Source organism: Dendrobium catenatum, unplaced genomic scaffold (assembly GCF_001605985.2).
Source record: "Dendrobium catenatum unplaced genomic scaffold, ASM160598v2 fragScaff_scaffold_1483, whole genome shotgun sequence".
Taxonomy (NCBI): Eukaryota; Viridiplantae; Streptophyta; class Magnoliopsida; order Asparagales; family Orchidaceae; genus Dendrobium; species Dendrobium catenatum.
Window position 1 is genome coordinate 1,274,020 of NW_021319945.1, and position 21,837 is coordinate 1,295,856.

At 37.1% G+C, this 21,837-nt stretch overlaps 3 protein-coding genes across 5 annotated transcripts in view; all 3 read left to right on the forward strand.

Moving 5' to 3' along the window:
• Positions 1–2,316, forward strand: part of LOC114581034 (transcription termination factor MTERF2, chloroplastic-like) — a 6,405-nt gene extending 4,089 nt beyond the window's left edge. Inside the window, exon 3 of the mRNA XM_028700325.1 lies at positions 2,263–2,316. Within this exon, the coding sequence (XP_028556158.1) occupies positions 2,263–2,270 (8 nt within the window). The 3' untranslated portion in view covers positions 2,271–2,316. The remainder of the gene's footprint in view (positions 1–2,262) is intronic.
• Positions 1–14,221, forward strand: part of LOC110115488 (transmembrane protein 56) — a 34,437-nt gene extending 20,216 nt beyond the window's left edge. For both annotated transcript variants that reach the window (XM_020848738.2, XM_020848736.2), the window contains 7 exons: positions 6,080–6,168; positions 6,250–6,385; positions 6,478–6,552; positions 6,899–7,020; positions 7,108–7,183; positions 13,742–13,801; positions 13,870–14,221. In XM_020848738.2, the coding sequence (XP_020704397.1) occupies positions 6,080–6,168; positions 6,250–6,385; positions 6,478–6,552; positions 6,899–7,020; positions 7,108–7,183; positions 13,742–13,801; positions 13,870–13,998 (687 nt within the window). In that variant the 3' untranslated portion in view covers positions 13,999–14,221. The remainder of the gene's footprint in view (positions 1–6,079; positions 6,169–6,249; positions 6,386–6,477; positions 6,553–6,898; positions 7,021–7,107; positions 7,184–13,741; positions 13,802–13,869) is intronic.
• Positions 14,222–18,963: 4,742 nt separating this feature from the next.
• LOC110115485 (transcription factor JUNGBRUNNEN 1) lies at positions 18,964–20,536 on the forward strand. 2 transcript variants are annotated; one of them, XR_003702850.1, is made up of 4 exons: positions 18,964–19,211; positions 19,510–19,784; positions 19,878–20,253; positions 20,293–20,536. XR_003702850.1 is itself a non-coding variant. In XM_020848733.2 (3 exons), exons 1-3 carry the CDS (start codon positions 18,989–18,991, stop codon positions 20,187–20,189), a joined length of 810 nt encoding a protein of 269 aa, XP_020704392.1. In that variant the 5' UTR covers positions 18,964–18,988; the 3' UTR covers positions 20,190–20,536. The 2 variants fall into 2 exon arrangements, 1 of the variants encoding a protein (XP_020704392.1); XM_020848733.2 differs by having other exon boundaries at positions 19,878–20,536.
• The last annotated feature ends 1,301 nt before the right edge of the window (positions 20,537–21,837 follow it).

The window sequence follows — 21,837 nt, forward strand, 5'->3', positions numbered from 1 at the left end:
GGGGGGGGGGGGGAATTAGGGTTATCTTGAATTTGAATGAGATTTGAGATCTAGGGTTGGGGTGCTTGGGCTCTTGGCTTTGCAAGAGATTAGGAGAATTGTTCTTCCTCTCGAATTGAAGAACATTGTATCTTTGCTTTGTTTCAATCATCTACTAGTGGAATACAATTTGTTTGCTTGATTTTCTCTCCAATTTCCTCTATTTTTTCCCTGTTTTGGGCTGTTCCTGTACCGAAAACAGCAGCAAATCTGCTGTTGGCTCTTCTTTTGGGAGATAGGTTTGCTTGCGAACTCAAGTATTACCTTAGGGTTACTTGCGAACTCAAGTATTTCCTATCAAATAAATGCTTGTTGTTGTTGTTAAATGTGTTGTCATAAATGAACTTTAATAAGTACATTCTTCATCATTAGATGCCTTTCAAATCTTTTGAATTAGTATAATTTTCTTGTATCTCTAAATAAAATGAGAACATGTATCTTTGAGGTTTTTAAATAAGTGAAAATGTTATACTTTCAGAGGCTTATGCATTATAGTATTTATATGTTTTTAAATAAGTGAAAATGTTATACTTTCAGTGGCTTATGCATTATGGTATTTAGATGGGTGGAGATAATGTCTACTACTTGCTTTTATGAAGAGTTTCTAGTGAAAACAGTATACAACACCAGCTACCATTCGAGGCTTCTTTATAAGCGTGCCTTCTAACGATTTTAATTGGAGACTCTCTATATCACTAGTTATCATGAGAACTTTCTTGTGATAACCCTATCCAATACTGGGTTCTCTTTGAGACTTTCTCACTAGCATGACTTCTAGGTTTTCTTGTAATTTACCCAAGCTATCTAAACTATCAACTTCTTCAAGCATTGATGACTAATTTTAGCATTCCCTAAGCTCTTTAACTCATGACCGCATTTCATATTACTAGATTCTTCTATATGTCTACTGCTTTTAAGCTCGTCATCTCATTTTGAATTTTGTAATGTGTCTTCTCACTTTTCTTGTCTCATCATCATCAACAATAAAATTATAAACTTATCCTCCAAGTCTTTTTTTCACTTTATTCATGTTAGGTTTAATCTACCATTTTTCCTTCCCAAATATTTCACATTAATATTATCTACTCGCATATCTGATGCATCATTTGCCTTAAATATACATGGCCCAACTCACCTGTGTTTCATTGCCTTAATTACAATTGGTGCTCCACCTTAAATTCAACATAATTATTTCTTCGTAAGATGTTTCTTAGTTTTATTATATACATCTTGTAACATCAAATTTTTTCAGAATTAACTTGCATGCAAATGACTTTTTTATAGGCCAACATAGATGCATATAGTCAATCTTGTTGTAGTTTTTATGATTTTCTAACTTATGCAATACTTATGAGATGCTTCTTTATTTTAACCAATCACTTTTATTTTAGAAGTTGAGACTTCATTTATTTTCCTATTCTTTTGTATGATGAATCCAACTTAAACATGATCTAAGTATCACTTCATTTTCAATACTATTTATTGATAGTTATCAATTCCAATTCATGAAAATGTACATATAATATACACAATCTTTGAGACAAAATTGTCAGATTTTGCTACAACGATAGATTCCTAATTTGTTGGAATTTGATCCTTAAACTAGTAGCAAGGAGGTATTGTCGTTTAGATGAAACAAAGCAAATTTGATCTATTGATTGATGAGTTAGATAATTTTTACTCCCTTAGAGTCTAAAGGTTTTCATTTGAGTATATCTAAACCATATACAAGGAGTGTAATTTTAATAGTAATAGATCTAATAGGGGGATTGTGACTTTAGACAATCAAGTCATTAAAAAGAGTACACGTTTTAGATATCTCGAGTCTATTGTTCAAAGCGATGATAAAATAGATGGGGATTAGTCATGAGATATTTACTTTATGGCTTATGCGCATTGATTACCCTTTTTTTAAATATCTTCAATGTTTCAGCAGCTTCGACACTGTTTATTCCATATATGGTGTGGTAATTGAATGTAATCAATGAATTTCTTAGTTAATTATGTAAAAGGACTTGCTTCCTCTTGGGGGGTCTTGTTTGCTGCTTGTGAAAAAGGTGTCTTCTCAGTGGGTTGGCATTATTTCTATGTAACGATATTAGGATATCACAAATGACAAGAAAATTCTAGTGATTATAAATGATTTTTTAAAATTATTTTTTTCTGTTATTTGAGGCTGAATGTTTATAATAGAAGCTGCTGGTATGCATTCCTTGTTTGCAGGGTGGTGAGCTTTGTTCCTTGCGATATGACCTTACTGTTCCATTTGCACGTTATAAGCTACATCCTAAAGACCCAATTTATAACCGGGAAAATTGTAATTCTGGACAAACAGAATACATAAAAGTCTCACCCCTGTTGTGTCAATATGCTTACTTTTTCTACTTCTGTACTCATCAACATTTTAGATTTTTATATTTAGTGTTCTTGAATTATTCATTTATCTTTTAAAATTTTTATTTTTTGGGCCTTTAAGGATTTTGGTGTACTGTTATTTTTTCAGGTCTTCGGTATACTGTTATTTTTATGCATAGGACAATCCTTATGCAAACATTTTTTGTTCTCTTTCCTAGTTTTCATGATGCCATAGTTTGGCAGCAAGCTTTCTTTAAAGCTGATTTTCTAGTGATCTTTCACGTGTAATACTGAATGATATTTGTTTTTATCAACTAAAACAAAATCCTTGTATCGACTCTTTAGTTCTCGGGTTTCCTATTTCTTGTGTTAATTCTGGTATTTGTTAGCTATTTATTTTCCTTGAGAGGGGCGGGAATCCAAAGAAATGGAGAAATAAATAACATCTTGATACATTGATAATTTAATGAAATTACATTTGTTGTTTGCTGTGTCAACGGAATGTATTTTTGGTCTTTTGATGCAGGACATATATGAAAATAAGATTTAAATAAGGAGTTTGCACGCTTAACGATTTAGAATAACTTAATTAGAACTTGAGGTTGATTCAAACAATGACGTAAAACACAAAGAGCGGTAAACACTAGTTTAGGCCAAGCTACTTGCGTAAAGTAAAAGCCACAAAAGAATCAATTATTCGTAACGTTGCATACGTGATAGGTTTCAACGAGAAATCCCTACTTTAACAATAAGAGTAGTACTATGAAAGATCATTCACAAAATTCTTAATAAATACTAGGCTTTAGCGGTAAGAGTTAACACAACTTTCCATGATTCAATTAGAGCTACAATTGAGAGTGATTAAAAGATAAAAGAGTAGGAGAAAAGATCACCCAAATAAACAAGAACCATCACTCCGGTGTGGTGTTTATGTGTTTGAGAGGTAGTAGACAGTAGTTCCCAACTCCTAGCCGCCTTAGGACTTTAATTTGATGATCTCAGGATGGTTGACAGCAAGCTAATCTCGGCTGGCATGTTTGGGCAGCAACCTGAACCTTCCGGGCAGCACACAGCACACGGTGGTTTTTGAGTAGCAAGACAGCTTCCTTATGCTGTCCAGAAACTCTAGACAGCAATGCTACAGCAGTTTACAGCTTCCTTATGCTGTCCAGAAACTCTAGACAGCAATGCTACAGCAGTTTTGGCTCTTGGGAAAAACTGGACAACAACTTCTAATGCTTGGGACGTTCTGGACAGCAGCTACCATGGATTCCAACCTTAGGATTGTGGGTGGGATCAATCCAGAAATCTGGCCAGCATGCAGGAGGCGGAATTTCCAGGGATTTCTCCCTAATGAGCGCCTGAGATATTGGAGGATGGAGTGGAGAATCTTGTGGACAGCTGTGGGGAGCCTCAGGAGTTGATTTCCAATGCTTAGGTGGCAAATTGAATCAAAATCAAATTAAGGGGAGAGAGGAGAACTAAGGGGGCAGCGGGTAAGAGAGAGGTTGGGACTTAATTCCAAAAGTGGAGGTGTGATTTTGGAAGGAATTAAAGAGGTGGAGCTTTGGGGGATTTCGGCCTAGGAGAGAGGGAGAGAGGAAGAGGTCTAGATGCAATGTATTTGGAGATTTGAGTTAATTAAATAATCAATCTCAGATTTTGATTGATTACCAATTAATGGGCATTCCGAACTTAGGCATCTTTCATTAGGAAAGTGTGGGAATTTGAATTAATTAAATAATCAATCTCAAAGATTGATTGATTATTTAATTAAGAGACTTTCCAAACTTAGACTACTTTAATTTGGAAAGCTTTGACTTTTAAAACTCTTTTGAAATTCGAATTCAAATAACTTCCAAATCTAAATGAATCTATTTTTGGAAAGGCATGGGGTGTGGCCGGCGGCTTGGGCGGGGGAGGTGGAGCCGGCGGCTTGGGGTGGTGGTGGTGGAGGCCGGTGGTGGGGTGGAGGGTAGGGGACGATGGGAAAAAAAAAGGGGCGGCCGTTTAGGTGTGGGGTGGAGCTTGACCGTGGGAGGAGGGGAGGAAGGTGGAGCCGACGGTGGTGGAGGAAGAAAAGAGGAGGAGATAGAAAATAAAACCACGAACCCGACTCTTCAAGGTTGGTGGGTGATCTGTTGCCCTTCACCAAGGGATTTCACCAAAGTTCTCTCATAGAACTCTCAAGTTCTCCATACACATGGATGCAGAAATTTTTTTATAATTCATTCATTAATTCTCAAAGAAGAAGATGGGGGCTTTAAATAGCCCATACAATGAGAAAATAAAAAGTACTACAATGCCCCTAGGGCTTACACATACTTAAGCCCTTAAGTAAGGGCAAAAAAAGGAAAAGCATAATAAACTTCATAAAATAAAAAATAATAATAAATCAATCATAAATATAAAAATCATAAGTAGCGTGATGTAATCGTGGCCGTTGATCGACGATCACACTTCTAGTAGATTTTTCCATTTCTTGATGTCCTCATCAAGTATAGAGAGAATAAGGAAGATCTACATATGATTTTTATTGATTTAGAGAAATCATAGGATAAACTTTCAATAAAAGTTCTATGGAGAGTTCTACATAAGAAAGGGATTAATAATGTTTATATTCAAGTCATTAAGGATATGTATGCAAGAGTTATTTGTGTTCAAGCACGAGGTGGTTTGACCAAGTATTTTCCTATTTAAGTTGGATTACATTAAGGATCAACCTTAAGCCTATATCTTTTTGCTTTAGTCATTGGATATTCTCACTTGACATTTGCAAGAGGTTGTACCCTGATTTATGCTTTTTACTGATTATATTCTTCTTGTTGATAAAACTAGAGAGGGAGTTAAAGGTAAACTTGAATTATGGAGGTCAACCTTAGTGTCTAAAGACTTTCGTTTTAGTAAATCTAAAACTGAATATATGGAGTGTAATTGTAGTAATAATAGATATAGTGGGGTGATTGTGACTTTGGGCGATCAAGTCATTAATAAGAGCACACGTTTTAGATACCTTAGGTCTATTATTCGGAGTGCTGGTGAAATAGATGGGGATATTATTAGTAGGATTCAAGTTGGTTGGCTGAAGTGGAGGAATGCATCGGGCTTATTATGTGATAGAAAAGTCTCTCTCTAACTTACGAGAAAATTCTATAAGATGGTAGCGGACCTACAATGCTTTATGGTGCAGAATGTTGGCCATGAAAAGAGAAGCATTAAGTGTTGCAGAGATGAGGATGCTTAGATGGATGAGTGACTTTACTCTTAAAGATAGGATATGAAATGGAATATATGTGAAAAGGTTGGAGTAGTTCAAGTGGAAGATAAGATTAGAGAGAGTCGCCCTAGATGGTTTGGTCACATAAAACGACAGCTTTTCGATGACCTGATTAGGAAAGTAGATGTATTAGATTTGACTTATATTAAGAAAGCTAGAGGTAAACCTAAAAAGACTTGGTTAGAAAATATTAGAAATGACATTTCTTTATTAAATTTAGATTAGAATTTCACCCTTATTAGGACACAATGGAGAAAAAATATTCATATAGCCGACCTCACATAGTGGGATGAAGGTTTGTTATTGTTGTTATTGTTGTACGGATATTATATAAAAATATGTCCAAGGGGATCTTTTTGTATAAGTTTTTGCACTACAATTTGTTTTACATTCATTTTTCTTTTGCAGGCTTATGATCTTTCTCAGTTAGTTAGTTCAGTCAATCTAAAGAGTTATGCCTCTCTTACGAAGATCCAAAGGATTGAATGGAACAACAGGTTTGAAGGGCTAAGTATATGAGACTCTTCTTGAAGCCTTTGGTTTGAATTCTTATTTTTTGTTTAATTTTTTTCTTGCAGGGGTATGTCCAGCGCCCACGCTATTTTTATCACAATAATGTCATTATACCTGGTCTTCTTCTCAGATTTCTTCTCTGATCAAATCGAGGGGCCTGTTACATTGCGAAGCTCAAATATTTCTACTTTCTCACTCGGTGTAATTCTCTATACTTCTTGAGTAGCATGCTATGTTGGAGCTTAAATTTGTTTGGATCACTTACATCAGGCCGTGTTCTGTACCTATCACAGGTTTCAGCTGGGTATTTTCTCACAGATCTTGCAATGATGTTTTGGTCATACCCTTGCCTTGGTGGACTGGAATATGTAAGTAGCAATCATTCTTGTATCTCGTAACAGGATTCATCTTGTTGTTTTAGGCTTCGTTTGGGACAGTTTTTTATCGCTTTCTAAAAAAACTTTCTAGTACAAAATTTTCTTGAATTAAAAAATTTTATACTAGAAAGCTGTTTTAGGAAGCAGTACGAATGCTGTTCCAAACAAAACCTTAAACTTCACAAGAAATGGGCGGTGAGATAATTTGTTCCATAGTCCTTATTGATCAAGAAGCAGAACTCTTGGTTTAACCATCTAATTACTGTGGCAAACGCTATTATTATTAAATTTTTGATTCTAAAGTTGTTATCCTTTCAATGACAATGTCTTTCTGCAGGTCTTACATCATTCACTTTCTCTATGTGCAATTGCTTATGCAATGTTAACTGGTGAAGGACAGCTGTATACATATATGGTTCTCATCTCTGAGACAACTACGCCAGGGATTAATATGCGATGGTATCCTTGTAGGATTAAAATTTCTCTGCATATTTAAATCCTGTTTTTATCTGCTAAAATTACCTGACAGTTGCATTTTTCTTAAAGGTTTCTCGATACCACAGGCATGAAACGATCAGGTGCATATCTTATTAATGGCGTTTTGATGTTCTTTGCATGGCTGGTAAGTAGAGTTTCTCTTAGCAAAGGCTATAGATTTTCTTAGAGTATATTCATGGACATTTTTTTTGTAGTCTCCTAAATCATTCTTAAAAAATAAATATAAAGTAAATTTCTTATGAAATGAAATTTGTTTCACTTATATGATCAATATGGTACTTCTGAAACGTATTGCTTCATAAAGAAGTAAGAAAGATGTCCCAAACGAAGCCCAAATTGAAATGGATTCCCTACAGCTGATGTTTTAATTTAGTTTAATGGTATGTTCCATAGGTTGCTATCGATGCCTTGATAGGAAATACTTGTATGCACAAGTAAACCTAACCCAAATCAAGTATCTAAACAAAGACAACTGCTGTCCACAGCCGAAAACAGCCCAAAACAGTGAGAAATCTGAGAGAAAATTGAGATCTATCCGTAGGAAATCAAAGCAAATACTTATATTCCACTAATAGATAAAAAGCACTTGCAACATACAATTTTCCTTTAATTCGAGAGGAAGGAAAAACTCTCCACTATCTCCGGCCAAGAGCCTAGAACAAATCCTAGATCTCAATTAATAGTCAAATTTAAGATGAGAGGCAAACTCTCACCATAACTCCTAATTAAAGACAAAGGAAAATTATAAAATACCTAAAACAGTCCATTCAAAAATTTCCCTCTCAAATCGATTTAACCCCAAGTGGGGCCAATAGGGGCTTCTGCCCCTCTTGTTTTTTCCGCCCAGCCAGGCCTCCGCCTGGAATAAACTTGGACCGGTCCTGCTTGGACCGGTCCAGCCAGCCCCTCCTGGGCCAGCTTAATAGTACTCCCATCCCAAAAACTCACCTTGTCCTCAAGGTGAAAGTCGGGGAACTGTTGCTTCACAATTTCATATGAATCCCAGGTGGCTTCATATTCGAGAAGATCCTTCCATTTAATCAACATCTCATTGTTTCCCTTTTTATCAACCCTCACCCCTTCCAGCTCCATGGGTTCCATGACCACCTCCAAATCCTCTGTCAAAGATGCTGGTAGTTCAACACTAGCTACTTGTTCCCCTAGCGCTCTCCTCAGCTGTGATACATGGAACACTGGGTGTATAGTAGCAGAGGAGGGTAATTTTAGACGATACGTCACTGCTTCAATCTTCCCCAAGACTTCATAGGGACCAAAATACCTCGGTGCCAGCTTTTCATTTCTTGTGTTAGCTACTGATTTTTGCCTGTAGGGTCTTAGCTTCAAGAACACCTTCTCTCCCACTTCATATTGTATGTCTCTCCTGTGTGTATCGGCTCGCTTCTTCATAATTTGTTGTGCTCTTCCTAGATGTTTCTTTAACTCCAATACCTGGTCTCTTTCCTCTAGATACTACTCAACTGAAAAGATCGGCGTGTTTCCCCTCCCATAATGCACTAAATGTGGGGGGTCTCTTCCATAGAGTACCTTGAAAGGGGTCATTTGGGATGCAAAATAATACGAACTATTATACCAATACTCTGCCCATGGTAACCATTTCGCCCACTTACGTGGTGTTTCCGAAGCAAAACACCTCAAATAGGTCTCCAAACTCCGATTTACCACCTCTGTCTGTCCGTCTGTCTATGGATGGTAGGCGGTACTCCTCTTGAGAACAGTGCCCTGCATTCTGAAGAGTTCCTTCCAAAGCTGACTAAGGAACACTTTGTCTCTATCTGACACAATTGAACCAAGGAATCCGTGTAATCTCACCACCTCTCTAATAAATGCTGCTGCCACTGAGATCGTGGTGTACGGGTGTCACAGAAGGATGAAATGTGCATACTTACTGAGGCGGTCCACCACTACCAAAATGACTGTGAATCCCTCTAAGCGAGGTAGGCAGTCAATGAAATCCATGGACACTTCCTCCCAAACTCTGTTTGGAAGTTCCAAGGGTTGGAGTAGCCCTCCGGGTGCCATCGCCATGTATTTATTTCTTTGGCACACCTCACACCTTGCCACCAGCTCATCCACGTCTTTATACATGCCCTTCCAATAGAGCTCCGCTGCTAGCCTCCTATACGTCTTCTGAACTCCTAAATGGCCTCCAACTGCACTGCCATGGAACTCCTGCAACAAGTGGGGGATATGTATGGAAGTTCGTGGCATCACAAACCTCCCTTGATATAATAGTCTCTCTCCCTCAATACAGTAACCCGGATGGCTACTCTTGTCTTTCTTCAGGTCTTCCCTGATCTTTCCCAACTCTTTATCCCACTAGTTTTCTTCCTTTATGGCCCCCCAGTTAACCATTAGGGGTACTGAAACTGTCAACTCCTGAAACTCCCCCACACACCATGATAAGGCGTCAGCCGCCTTGTTTTCCACCCCTGGTCGATACTGAATCTCAAAATCGTTGCCGAACAGTTTTGACAGCCATCTCTAGTGTTCCTCAGTCACCATCCTTTGCTCCAGCAAGTATTTCAGGCTCCGCTGATCCGTACGAACAATGAAATGTCTATCCAACAGGTAAGGGCGCCACTTCTGAATGGCTAAGACGATGGCCATCAGTTCTCTCTCGTAAACTGACTTCAATCGTGCCCTGGTCGATAGCACCTGGCTGAAATAAGCTATAGGCCTATGATTCTGCATCAATACTACTCCCAATCCGTATCCTGAAGCATTAGCCTCCACCACGAATACCTGGCTGAAATCTGGGAGAGCTAGCACTGGGACGGTCGTCATGGCTATCTTCAATCGTTCAAAAGCTTGGGTCGCCGTCTCTCCCCACAGAAAATTATCCTTCTTCAGCTGTTCCGTCAACGGCCAAGCGATGGAACTGTACCCCTTTACAAACCTCTGGTAGTATCCTCTCAGTCCCAAGAAACCCCTCAACCCCCTGATGTTCTTGGGCATGTGCCATTTCTGCATTGCTTCAACCTTTGACTGGTCGGCTGCCACTCCCTCTTGAGACACTACATGTCCCAAATATTCCACCCTAGACTAGGCAAAGCTGCACTTCTTTAAGTTAGCTTTCAGCTGATGTGTCTGTAGAATCCTCAAAACCTCCTTCAGATGCTTCAAATGTTCCTCCTCGGTTTGGCTGTACACCAAAATATCATCAAAGAAGACTAGCAAAAACTTCCTCAGGTGCTGCTTGAACACCCTGTTCATCAAGGACTGAAAGGTAGCAGTGGCGTTAGTGAGCCTAAATGGCATCACCAAGAACTCATAGTGCCCAATGTGTGTTCTCAACGTCGTCTTCTGAATGTCCCCTTCCTTCATTCTGATTTGGTGGTAGCCTGACTTCAGATTCATCTTATAAAACACAAACTGCTCCATGCAGGTCATCTAATAACTCATCGATCACTGGAATGGGGAATTTTTCTGGTACCGTCTCCTTATTCAGGGCCATGTAATCCACACAAAACCTCCAGCTCTCATCCTTCTTTTTGACGAATAAGACTGGACAACAGAAAGGACTCGCACTAGGCCTGACGATCCCTGCTTCCAACATCTCCTTAATCAGCTTCTCAATTTCATCTTTCTGAATCTGGGGGTAGCGGTATGGTCGAACACTGATCGGTGACACTCCCTCTTTCAGAAGGATGGCGTGCTCCTGCTCTCTAGGTGGCGGCAATCCCTGGGGTGGCTGGAACACCTCCCTATATTGCTGTATGAGCGGTTGCACCACCTGTGGAATGTCTCCTTCTCCCCCAACACTGACCCTCTCCAAACATTGCAGCTCCACCAAAAATCCCCCTCCACCTCCTGTATGGATCTGATCATGGATTTGAGAGATACGACTGCCTTTGACAACCCTGCATCCCCTTGGATCACCTTCCTCTGTCCTTCTATCATCAGTTCCATCCTCAGAGCACCCCAGTTGCTCTTGGTCTCCCCTAAAGTCTGTAGCCATTTCATCCCCAGGATGACATATGTACTTCCCAATTCTAAGGGGAGAAAATCCTCCCTCAACTGTAGCCCTTGGATGGTCAAAACCACTCCCCTGCAAACTCCTCTCCCCATCTCCACCTTCCCCGTGCCCATCATCACCCCATAGCCCCCTGTATCGATTAGCTCCATCCCCAACTGGTCAACGATCTGGGCAGAAATGAAATTGTGGGTTGGCCCACTATCGATCAACACCAACACTTCCCGGTCAGCTATCTCTCCTCTTACTTTCATAGTGTGACTCGGAGTGAATCCCACTACCGAGTTCAGAGAGACTTCTGCCACATTCATATGCAACTTTTCCTCCCCTTCTGACCCGCTCCCACCTTCCTCCTCTTCTTCCTCGTCTTCGCAAACTATGAGAACCTGAAGAGTTCAGTCCTTGCACCTGTGTCCGGGCATGTACTTCTCATCACATCGGAAGCACAACCCTTTTGACATCTTCTCATGCATCTCCTTCTCGGTCAGCCGTTTGAATTGTCCCCCATTTCCCCCTCCTCCAGTCCTATCCTTTGGTGCTTCCTTCATACTCACTGAGGCTGCCCCCTTTGAAGGCAAGAGGGTAGTAGTCATCCTGTACGACCCCACTGAATAGTTTCCTTGAGCTCCCCTTTCAGATTTCTTCTGATCTTCCACCAACTGTGCTAGCTTCATAGCCTTCCCTTGGTTCCTCGGCTCCAATGCTCTGACAGCTGTTCGTATCTCTGGTTTAAGCCCCTTCATGAAGTTCTCCTCCAGGGCCGACTCTGAGATGTGATCCAATCGGCTAGCCAAGTACTCGAATCTGTCTTGGTAATCCGCCATCGTCCCTTCCTGAGTCAGGGCAAAGAACTGCTCATAGAAGTCTCCTCCCCCATCGGCTCGGAAATGCTTTAATAAGAAATCCTTGAACTCCCTCCAGCTCCGGATGGGCTCCCTCCTGTCACGCCACTGATACCATGCCAAAGCTTTTCCTTCCAGACACAATCCTGCAGCTGTCAGCTTCTCATCCTCTGTCAACCTGTTGACAGCAAAGTAATGCTCCACCTTGTAGATCCAACCATGGTCGTCTTCACCCTAAAAAACGGGCATCTTCAATTTCCTCACCTTAGGATCTCCCCCGTTACCCCGGTATCCTCCATAACCTCCCATTCCTCTCAAAGGAAGCGCTCCCTAATTGTCCCGATCGTCCCTCCGACGATTGTATCTCAAACCACCATCGTATTCCCCTCTTCTCCCATCAATATCAGCACCTCGACGTTGAAATTTCTCTCTTCTTCCTTCAAATTCAGCACCTCGGTGCTGAAATTCCTCTCTTCTCCCGCCAAAATCAGCACTTCTTCTGTCATATCTCATACTCATCTCTTCCCTAGAAAGAGGCTCTAGAGGAGGCATGTCGTTCTCTCTCTCAGGGATCTCCATCTCCGAATTTCTCCTCCCCGCAAAGGATTTGGATTTCCTCCCATGCCATGGCCGTCGGTGGTCTCTCTTACTTCCGATATCGCTGGATTGATCTTCATTTCAAGTAATTTCTTCATCATTTCTTCCATCACGGTGAACTTCCCCTCCAACCTTTCATTGTTGGAGGTTATTTGATTTTGAAAGTCGACGAATCTTCCCTCCAAATCGGATTTCAATTGTCCGACCTCGCCTTCCAAGACTTCTACCTTCTTTTCGGCCATCGTTCTTCCGGAAGCCGAAAGCTTAAATAGGGATTTCAGGCGCCTAAGGTCCCCAATCGATGCTCTGATACCGATTTGATAGGAAATACTTGTATGCACAAGTAAACCTAACCCAAATCAAGCATCTAAACAAAGACAACTGCTGTCAACAGCAGAAAACAGCCCAAAACAGTGAGAAATCTGAGAGAAAATTGAGAGATATCCGTAGGAAATCAAAGCAAACACTTATTTTCCACTAATAGATGAAAAGCACTTGCAAGATACAATTTTCCTTCAATTCGAGAGGAAGGAAAAACTCTCCACTATCTCCCATTTTATAATAAATATTTCATTATTTTTTAATCTATTTGTATATCGAAATCACTTTATTTTCCTATAGTTTAAATATAATAGAAATATCACATATTATCTTTTTAATCCCATCTTAACTAAAATTAGATCAGGATATTCTAATTATTTTTTTCTTCTTTATTCATCGATTTAAACTTGTATTCTTCGAAAATACTATAAATATAAGTAGTGGAACTGTAATTTCATCAGTGCTATATTTGATCTGGAAGAGTTGCTAATATACACAAATTAAAGTAGTCTCTATGTTTTAAATACATGATCCGTTTCTTCATTAATTTGCCCAGCTCCGGTTTAGCCTTTGCATGGAGTTTTCCATAGCAAAATAATAAATTAGGGATTTTACATATTTAACACTTAAAATTCTATATTTACTAATATACCACCTAAAATTTTCTTTTTCTTCTATTCTAACACTCCATTGAAGTGATGAGATACTTGTATTCACTGTGAAAGGTTGCCATTGACGGGGAAGACAGTTGTTGATAGTTATTTTTGATGGAGGGTTTAAACGGAATGTTAGAATTGATTAAAAAAGGGATTTTATGTGGTATATTAGTAAATATAGAAGTTTAATTGTTAAATATGTATTTTCAATACTTCCAGCAACTCTTTTCTGATAAGTTTTCTCGTAACTAGACGCGATTATAAAAATGCAGGTAGCTCGGATATTATTGTTCATCTACTTGTTCTATCACATCTACCTGCATTTTAATCAGGTAGAAGCTCTCTATCTTCTTCAGCAATGATCTATGACTATTATAATACACTTGATTTTACACCTCAGGTTCTGCAAATGCATGCATTTGGATACTGCTTAGCACTTGGGGTTCCATCAACGCTATTTATCATGAACATGATGTGGTTCTTAAAGATTTTGAAGGGGCTCAAGAAAATATTAGCTAAGAGGCAATGAAAGTTAAGAAACTGCTGGAACAGACTACAGAGTGGGCAGAAGAACAAAAATAGAGGCAGCTTGTTGGTAAGAGTAATTTGTAGTTAGAGCTAGTGTTGTAGTTCATCTTGATTGTGTATAATGGAGTTTGGAAATGATTACATTAGATGTCAATATGATTTTCTTGCCTTTGCAATGTGGTCTGTTCATTTGAGTGCCATGCTTGTTGATAATTAATGGTTAATTTCTTCTTTTATGTTGAAGGATTATGCTGTTTTTGAAGTGACAATATGGCAATCATCGCCGTCTATTCCTACCGCTTAGGGGTCGTTTGGGACGGTTTTTTTATTGCTTCTTAAAGCAGTTTTTTAGTGCAAAATTTAAAATTTTGTATTAAAAAGCTGTTTTAAGAAGCAGTAAAAAAACCGTCATAAACAAAACCTTAGTGAATGCCATGTAGCCATTTCCCTAATCTTTGCTTTGACTTCCTTTAACAGGCTCTATTGCTCTTAAAGGATGATCACCTAGTAATATATGTCAACCAACCAATGGACACTCATAGCCTGCCACTTGGACCACCATGGCTTCGTTTGGGATGTTTTCTTATTGTTTTTAAAAGCAATTTTTTAATATACAAATTTTAATATTTATATTAAAAAGTTGCTTTAAGAATCAGTAAGAAAGTCGTCTCACATGAAGCCTATGTCTCCTGTCACTAGAGTTGATCGCTTGCTGTCACAAATTTTAATGATTAAGGCTTCATTTGGTATGGCTTTCTTCATGTTTTTTAACAATTTTTTAATACAAAAATTAAAAATTTTATACCGAAATGTTACTTTAAGAAGCAAGTAAAAAATTCAATCTCAAATGAAGCCTAAATCTCTTATGAATCATTTATGATGTAGATAAACTATAACATTATCAAACTTATGAAAATGCCTATTATAACATTTTAGATATGAAAATTTAATATTATTTAATGATATCTCAATTTATGATAAGCAAAGAAATTTGCTAAATAATGCAAACCTAAATTTGCTAAATTTGCTAAATAATGCATATAAATATTATTAAATAAACTTTCTATTGAACATATTAAGTATATCTAAGTAATGCCAATTAAATCATAATTAATACATTAAAGTATATTAATTAGATTAATTAACTTTAATATAATATAAATATTGAAAATTAGGGCATAAACAAACAATTTTCATTTTAAAATAAAATTTAATAAAATTTTTGACCTCCCATGATTATTTAGTAATGATAATAATGTTTTTTTTAAATTTTTAGGTCAGGATATTCCGACAAACTTGTAGTTAATAAGGAGTTCAGATTTATTGGATTTGTTTTGACATAGTGAAATATAGATTATATATATTTTAAAATAAAATTAATAATTTTAGAGTATTTTAATAAAAAAATATTTATCAGAATATTTTAAGACTTTTTTTTTCTGATGTTTTCTATAAGTCAAAGCTCTTATAGTGGATGCAGCATTAATTTGCAAAGATGTTGAAACTTGCTCTATACGTCATTCATTTCTGGTGCAGCTCCACACACCTTCACGTTGATAGTTTGTTGGAGAAAAAGATTGGTCAAAAGTGGGAGAACGAACATATAACGTGGTTCGGAGATCAATCAGAATGCGACATTTTAGTTGTACCGAATAGTACCGAGCCGCGGTACTATGAAAAGTTAGGGGCCATAATTTGAGATTATATTTATTTTAAATAATTTTTTTCTTGATGAAATAAAATATCTTTGATATCTTCAAAATATATTATTTTTGTTTATTTACGCAACGTTGATTTTTGTTTATTTACGCAACGATGATGACAGTTGTTTACACTGGCATTTGATGTTAGCGATAAGAGTGACAGTGGCGGTCGGTCTTGGCGGTGGTGGGCAATGATGGTTATTTCTAAAGACATAAAAATATATATAAAAAAAATATTTTACAGTAACAAATAATAATAATTTGATTTTTTAAAAAAATTAAATATTTCAATGAATAAACTTGTTTTTTTTTAATAAAAAATAATGATGATCTCATGTAAGTCCTTATAAATATCATCGATCCAATTAATTATAAATTATCATGATTAAACTTCCAAAGTCTTTCTGAAAAATTTAGTTAAATCATACACTCAACAGATTAATTAGACATTAAACAAACTATTATTCACCAAAACTTCAATATAGAATGACGTATAATTAATTACTAATCATTGATCAAAGGGTTAATTAGTCATCATGCATCATAAAATTAATGATATAGAAAAGTCATCTTCATGCAAGTCTAGAATGATTATTATTATATATATCAGACTTTTTTTAGCAAAATATAAATTAAATCAACTAATAGGACTATTTATTATTAATCTTTTTGTTTAATGAACTACCTATAACAAAGTAGTAGTTGCATTATAGATGCCACGTGAATGAGAATGGGGGCAAAAGAGTCGAGCTAAGTTCGAGCCAATTTTATTTGAGTTTGATCTCAATTGATTAATCAAATTCAAACTCAAACTCAAACTTAATTATACGAATTTAAGTAGGTTCACGAGTTGATTCATTTATTAGAAAAAAAATATTATTCTTATTTGGGGGTGTCAACTTATGACCTGACTTGAAAACTTGACCCGAATTTGACCTGGAAAATATAGTTTCAAGTCGACTAGTTTAACAAATGGGTTAGGTTTGAGTTCTAATTCCCGACCAATTTGAAATATCAAGTCAGTTCCTGGTCAACCCGCCAACCAAAAAATGACACGAAATGACCCACGTGACCACATTGTGTCCACGCCCTAACTCCAACTACATGATCACACCATCCTGCTCTTGCACAATTGACATCGACTTGCGCTCAGTGCTCGCCTGGGTCCACGTGTCGGGTCGGGTTGACCTGGAATTGGGTCGGGCAGGTATGAGTTTGAATTTCTAACTCATTTATGTAATCGGGTTGGAGCAGGACAAAAAAAAAAGTAAGTAGAAATTTGTGTAGAACAAGGGCTATTTTGTTGCCTTCCTACATACAAATTGTTTTCCCTAGACAACTCTTTTTCATGCCTTTTGCTTGTTCGGCTCACCACAATCCTCTCGAAAGGCTTGAGTTCTGCTGCGAGCCTGTGAAGAAGAAGAGTTGTCCCCCTACTCCTGTGCCGCTCGACCACTCCGATGAGGTAGCGACTCCGCTTTTGTTCACATGCTTCACTCAAGCCTACCTATTTCTCCGCTTAGGCACATTGTTCGGTCTGCTTGCTTCGTTTGATTCAAACAAATTTGTTTTGACTTTTGATTGTGTGTTTGTTCTCTTCTTATTGTTATTTATTTTCTTTTGAAAAAAAGTTTGGTTCCACTACATATTTCTTAATTCACGAAATTGATCTATTATTATGTATCAACTTTTCTCACAATCAATAGAATTATCAATTTTTTGATTAGTCTATCAAGCACCTTTTCATTCAACATTTGTTTAAATGAAGGAGAAGAATGATTTTTATTTTGGTATGTCAACTTTTCTCACAATCAATAGAATTATCAATCTTTGATTAGTCTATCAAGTACATTTTCATTCCACATTTGTTTAAAAGAAGGAGAAGAATGAAGTTTATTTTAGTATGTCAACTTTTCTCATAATCAATAGAACCATCAATCTTTGATTAGTCTATCAAGCACATTTTCATTCCACATTTGTTTAAATGAAGGAGAAGAATGGAGTTTATTTTTGTTAGTCCCCCTCAGAATTAGGTGCGATTCCGCCCTTGACTCTCTGTCTTCAAGTCAAGACTACAACACAGTTGTGTTGAGTGCACAAATATAAAATACTGATAATAGCATCACGATACTCTAATATATTATAACAAACAATATATTTACATAAAATATCAATCACTATAGAAATCTAACATCAAGGCTAGTTTTCTTAGATGTTCAAATATCATTATTTTGTCTTACACTTTCTAGCCTCTTATCCAAGACCTTAAGTATTATCAAACACTTGTGCAAACCCAAAATTATTTCCTTCAAATTAATGAACATCAGCATGTGCATGACAATAATGAAATTTACCATTGCAAGAGTAGGTAGGCATGCAGGAGCCTTCAGAAAAGTCTGATAGTGGTAGAAAAATATTCCTACATGGTTTCACATGTTTTTGAAAAATCAGATAATATATTTTTTTTCCAATAGCTATATTTAATTTCGACTACTACAACAACTAAAACTATAGCCCAATCTAGCAACTAGGGGAGGGTCCACATTGCCCCTAGGGTGCGCAATTGCCTACCCTCAAATTATAGAAATGAATAAGAGAAGGAGCAGTTCCCAACTTTGACCAAAAAAATAGACGAGTTCTGAATATATCAGAAATTAAACTAATTATTTAATTTGAAATTCACCAAAATTTTATATTGCAATATTCATTTTTCTTCAAATTAAATATTTAAATTTTTAAAATCAATACATTTAAAATCCTTTACACTTATTTTTCATTAAATGAAACAGCCCTTAAACTTGCCTCCCAAAGCATGAAGAGTCAACGCTCTTATGAAAATTATAAAAATATAATATTTAGATAAAATTCGGAAGCTTCTAGAAATGCCTGATCAGTTCATCAATCTCCCCATTTTTCCATCCACGTGAAGATATCCTCACTCTCGGAACACTTTAAACTCCCTCACGTCCAATCATCGCTACCGTCACCAAACGATCCAACGGCCACGATCCCCTACCCGAATCAGTCAAATACAAATTCTCAAGTCTTCATTGACTTCCACTGCGTCGTCTACTGTTGAATGCAAGGAGCCCATCTCATGTGATTGTCAGGTTTGCCTCCTCGCTTCTACCAGAAATTACTTCAATAAACATAACGTTCTATGAGATTCAAAGTGTTCAAAACCTTGACTTGGACTAAACCATCTCCTCTCATGCCTGACTTTCCCCTATAAGAAGGTAAGAAACTTCTCATTGGATGGAAAAGGAAAGGTGAGGAGTGAAGAAAAAAATGAGTGGATACATGAAAGAAATGATATGTGATGGAGTGGAGGAAGAAGGTGAAATTGAATTGGAAGAAGAAGAAGAGGTGGTGCTTCCCGGATTCCGATTTCACCCAACCGACGAGGAGCTAGTGAGCTTCTATCTTCGGCGAAAGGCCGAGAGAAGGCCAATCTCAATGGAGATTATAAAGGAGAGAGACATTTACAAGTACGACCCATGGGAGCTCACAAGTGAGTTCATTAGATATGGTGTATAATTTTATCAAACTTTAAGAGTGTTGTTATTTAAAAGAGTTGGACAAACGTTTTCTTTGACTATCAAAGATATACATGCCTCCATGGATAGGGGCACTGTTCCCTTGGACCACCGACATATCTACGAAATCTCTACACTTTTACTTATAAGTTTGCTCCCCTGAAAATTAAGACTTGTTCCGCCCTTGTATGACTACTTCAATACACTCACATTGGTGATATATAGTTAACGAAATGCTTATTTGATGAATATAAAGAATTTGTATATGTGTAGGGGCGGGCATTCTGGGAGAGAAGGAATGGTACTTCTTCTGCTTGAGGGAGAGAAAGTATAGAAACAGTATAAGACCAAATAGAGTCACAGGCTCTGGCTTCTGGAAGGCGACTGGTATTGACCGGCCAATATACTCTTCTGACAACTCCGGCCACCTGATTGGGCTGAAGAAGTCCTTGGTCTATTACCAAGGAAGCGCTGGAAAAGGAACTAAAACAGATTGGATGATGCACGAATATCGCCTCCCCTCGAACCCCAATTGCATCCAAGCTGCAGTAAGAACATTCCAATCTTTCTTTCTTTCTTTTTTCATTCAAATTCTCTTAACTTGATCAGTACTGATATTGATTGAGGGGATTTGCGCGCAGGAGATATGGACTATTTGCAGAATCATAAAGAGAAATGGATCATTGAAGAAATACAAACAGCAACTGAGCTGGAAGGAGGCAAATGAAAGCTTGGATTCGAGCTCGAAGAGTAATAGTTTTGAGTCTAATAGTGGAGAGGAAAAGAAGAACTTGGGTGGCTGTTACTTCCAGCTTGATGGGAGTTATGGTGGGAGTAGAATGGAAGAGAATAATCTGAATGAGATTTTCGAAGAAGGGAATTGGGGTGAGATTGATAGAATGGTTGATTACATGGTGGAGGCAGCGACTCAATACGACTTTGTATATTATTGAATAGAATTAGCTTAGGTTGTGTTACATTTCTTTCCTTGTATTTTTTTATATGTAATTTTAAGTAGAGTAAGAGTGTAAAATGAGAACATCAGCCCTTGTGCTGGAGTAATTATTGCGTCCGGACATCGAATGTGTCTAGAGACCAATAAAAAAGCTCTACATCACTGGGCGCTTGGTACCGCCCTCGGTACCGTGCTCGGTACCGACCGGGGTACCACTCGGTACCCTCGATACGCTGTCCGTACAGAATAATTTTTCCTTGTTGTGCTGGTCTATGATGTTGTATCATAGTTAAGTACATTAATGAAAGCTTGATGTTATATTATAGTCGTTAAAAGTGTTTAAATATGGGTAAAAAGTTATATGGGATCCTAATAAAAACACTTTGCTAAATAAGCACTTCGTTCTAATGTTATTTGAACTACTAATAATTGTTACACTAAGACTTTGGCTCCGTTTGGGACGAACGACTTTCTAGCTGCTTCTTGAAGCAGTTTTTTAATACAAAAAATTTAATTTTTTTACTGAAAAGTTGCTTTAAAAAGCATCAAGAGAGCTGTTCCAAACGAAACCTTTGTTTGGGACAGTTTTCGTACTCCTTGCTAAAACGGCTTTCTAGTATAAAATTTTTTAATTCAAGATATTTTTGTACTGAAAAGTTGTTTTAGAAAGCAACAACAATTTTCTTATTGTTTTTTAAAACAGTTTTTTCAGTACAAATATTTTTGGTACGAGAAATTTTTATAATAAAACACTACTTCATAAAGCAGTAAGAAAGCTATTTCAACCTAAATCAACTCTAGCACTCGATCGAGTATCTGGCGGCCTACTAATTTCGAACGCAACCCTAACCATTCGATGCTTCTCGAACCACCTCTCATAAATCTCCATCATTTATCTTACTCTTTCACCATTGCCTTTAAACTTTTATGCAACTATATTAACATCAAATGTTAAAAACTTAATTAGGATTTAATAAACCTTAATGTCATCATAGGTAATAAAATAGATATCATGAACAAGATGAAATAATTAATGATAAATAAGGACTAAACATAATCATTAAAGTTGCATTATCATTTAACTTAAATAAATTTGAAGCATGCCACAAGCTACTACTAATTGTTATGAAATAAGCATGCCACCTACCTAAAACATAAGAGGCATCTAAGAGTTACATTACTTCAAAATAACATAAATAGGTTGGAACTAAGAGTTGTTAATTTATTCATAAAATCAATAATAAACAGTACTTCAATATAATATTAATTGCAAAAACATGCCAAATCATTTATTGCCCATCAACCTGTTTGATGATTGGGTCGGGTTCGGATACCACTCAAAATTGAATCTGCCCGAATATAGTTAACCCAAATTAAACATGACCCGTTTAACAACTGAGTCAAAACACCAATCCGAACCCAACCCATAAACTCATTTTTGTTAAAAATTTTTATATAACTTATTAACTATAAAATTTATCATAATTGGTAAAAAAAGAGAAGATTATACCCACAAGTAAAATAATAATAATAAAAATAAGACATTAAACGAGTCAATTTCATATCAAAAATAGGTTTGCAGGTCAACCTGAACTCGAATTTTTTTGTTTAGATCATTTATTGATACCCCTATTAACAAAAATCAG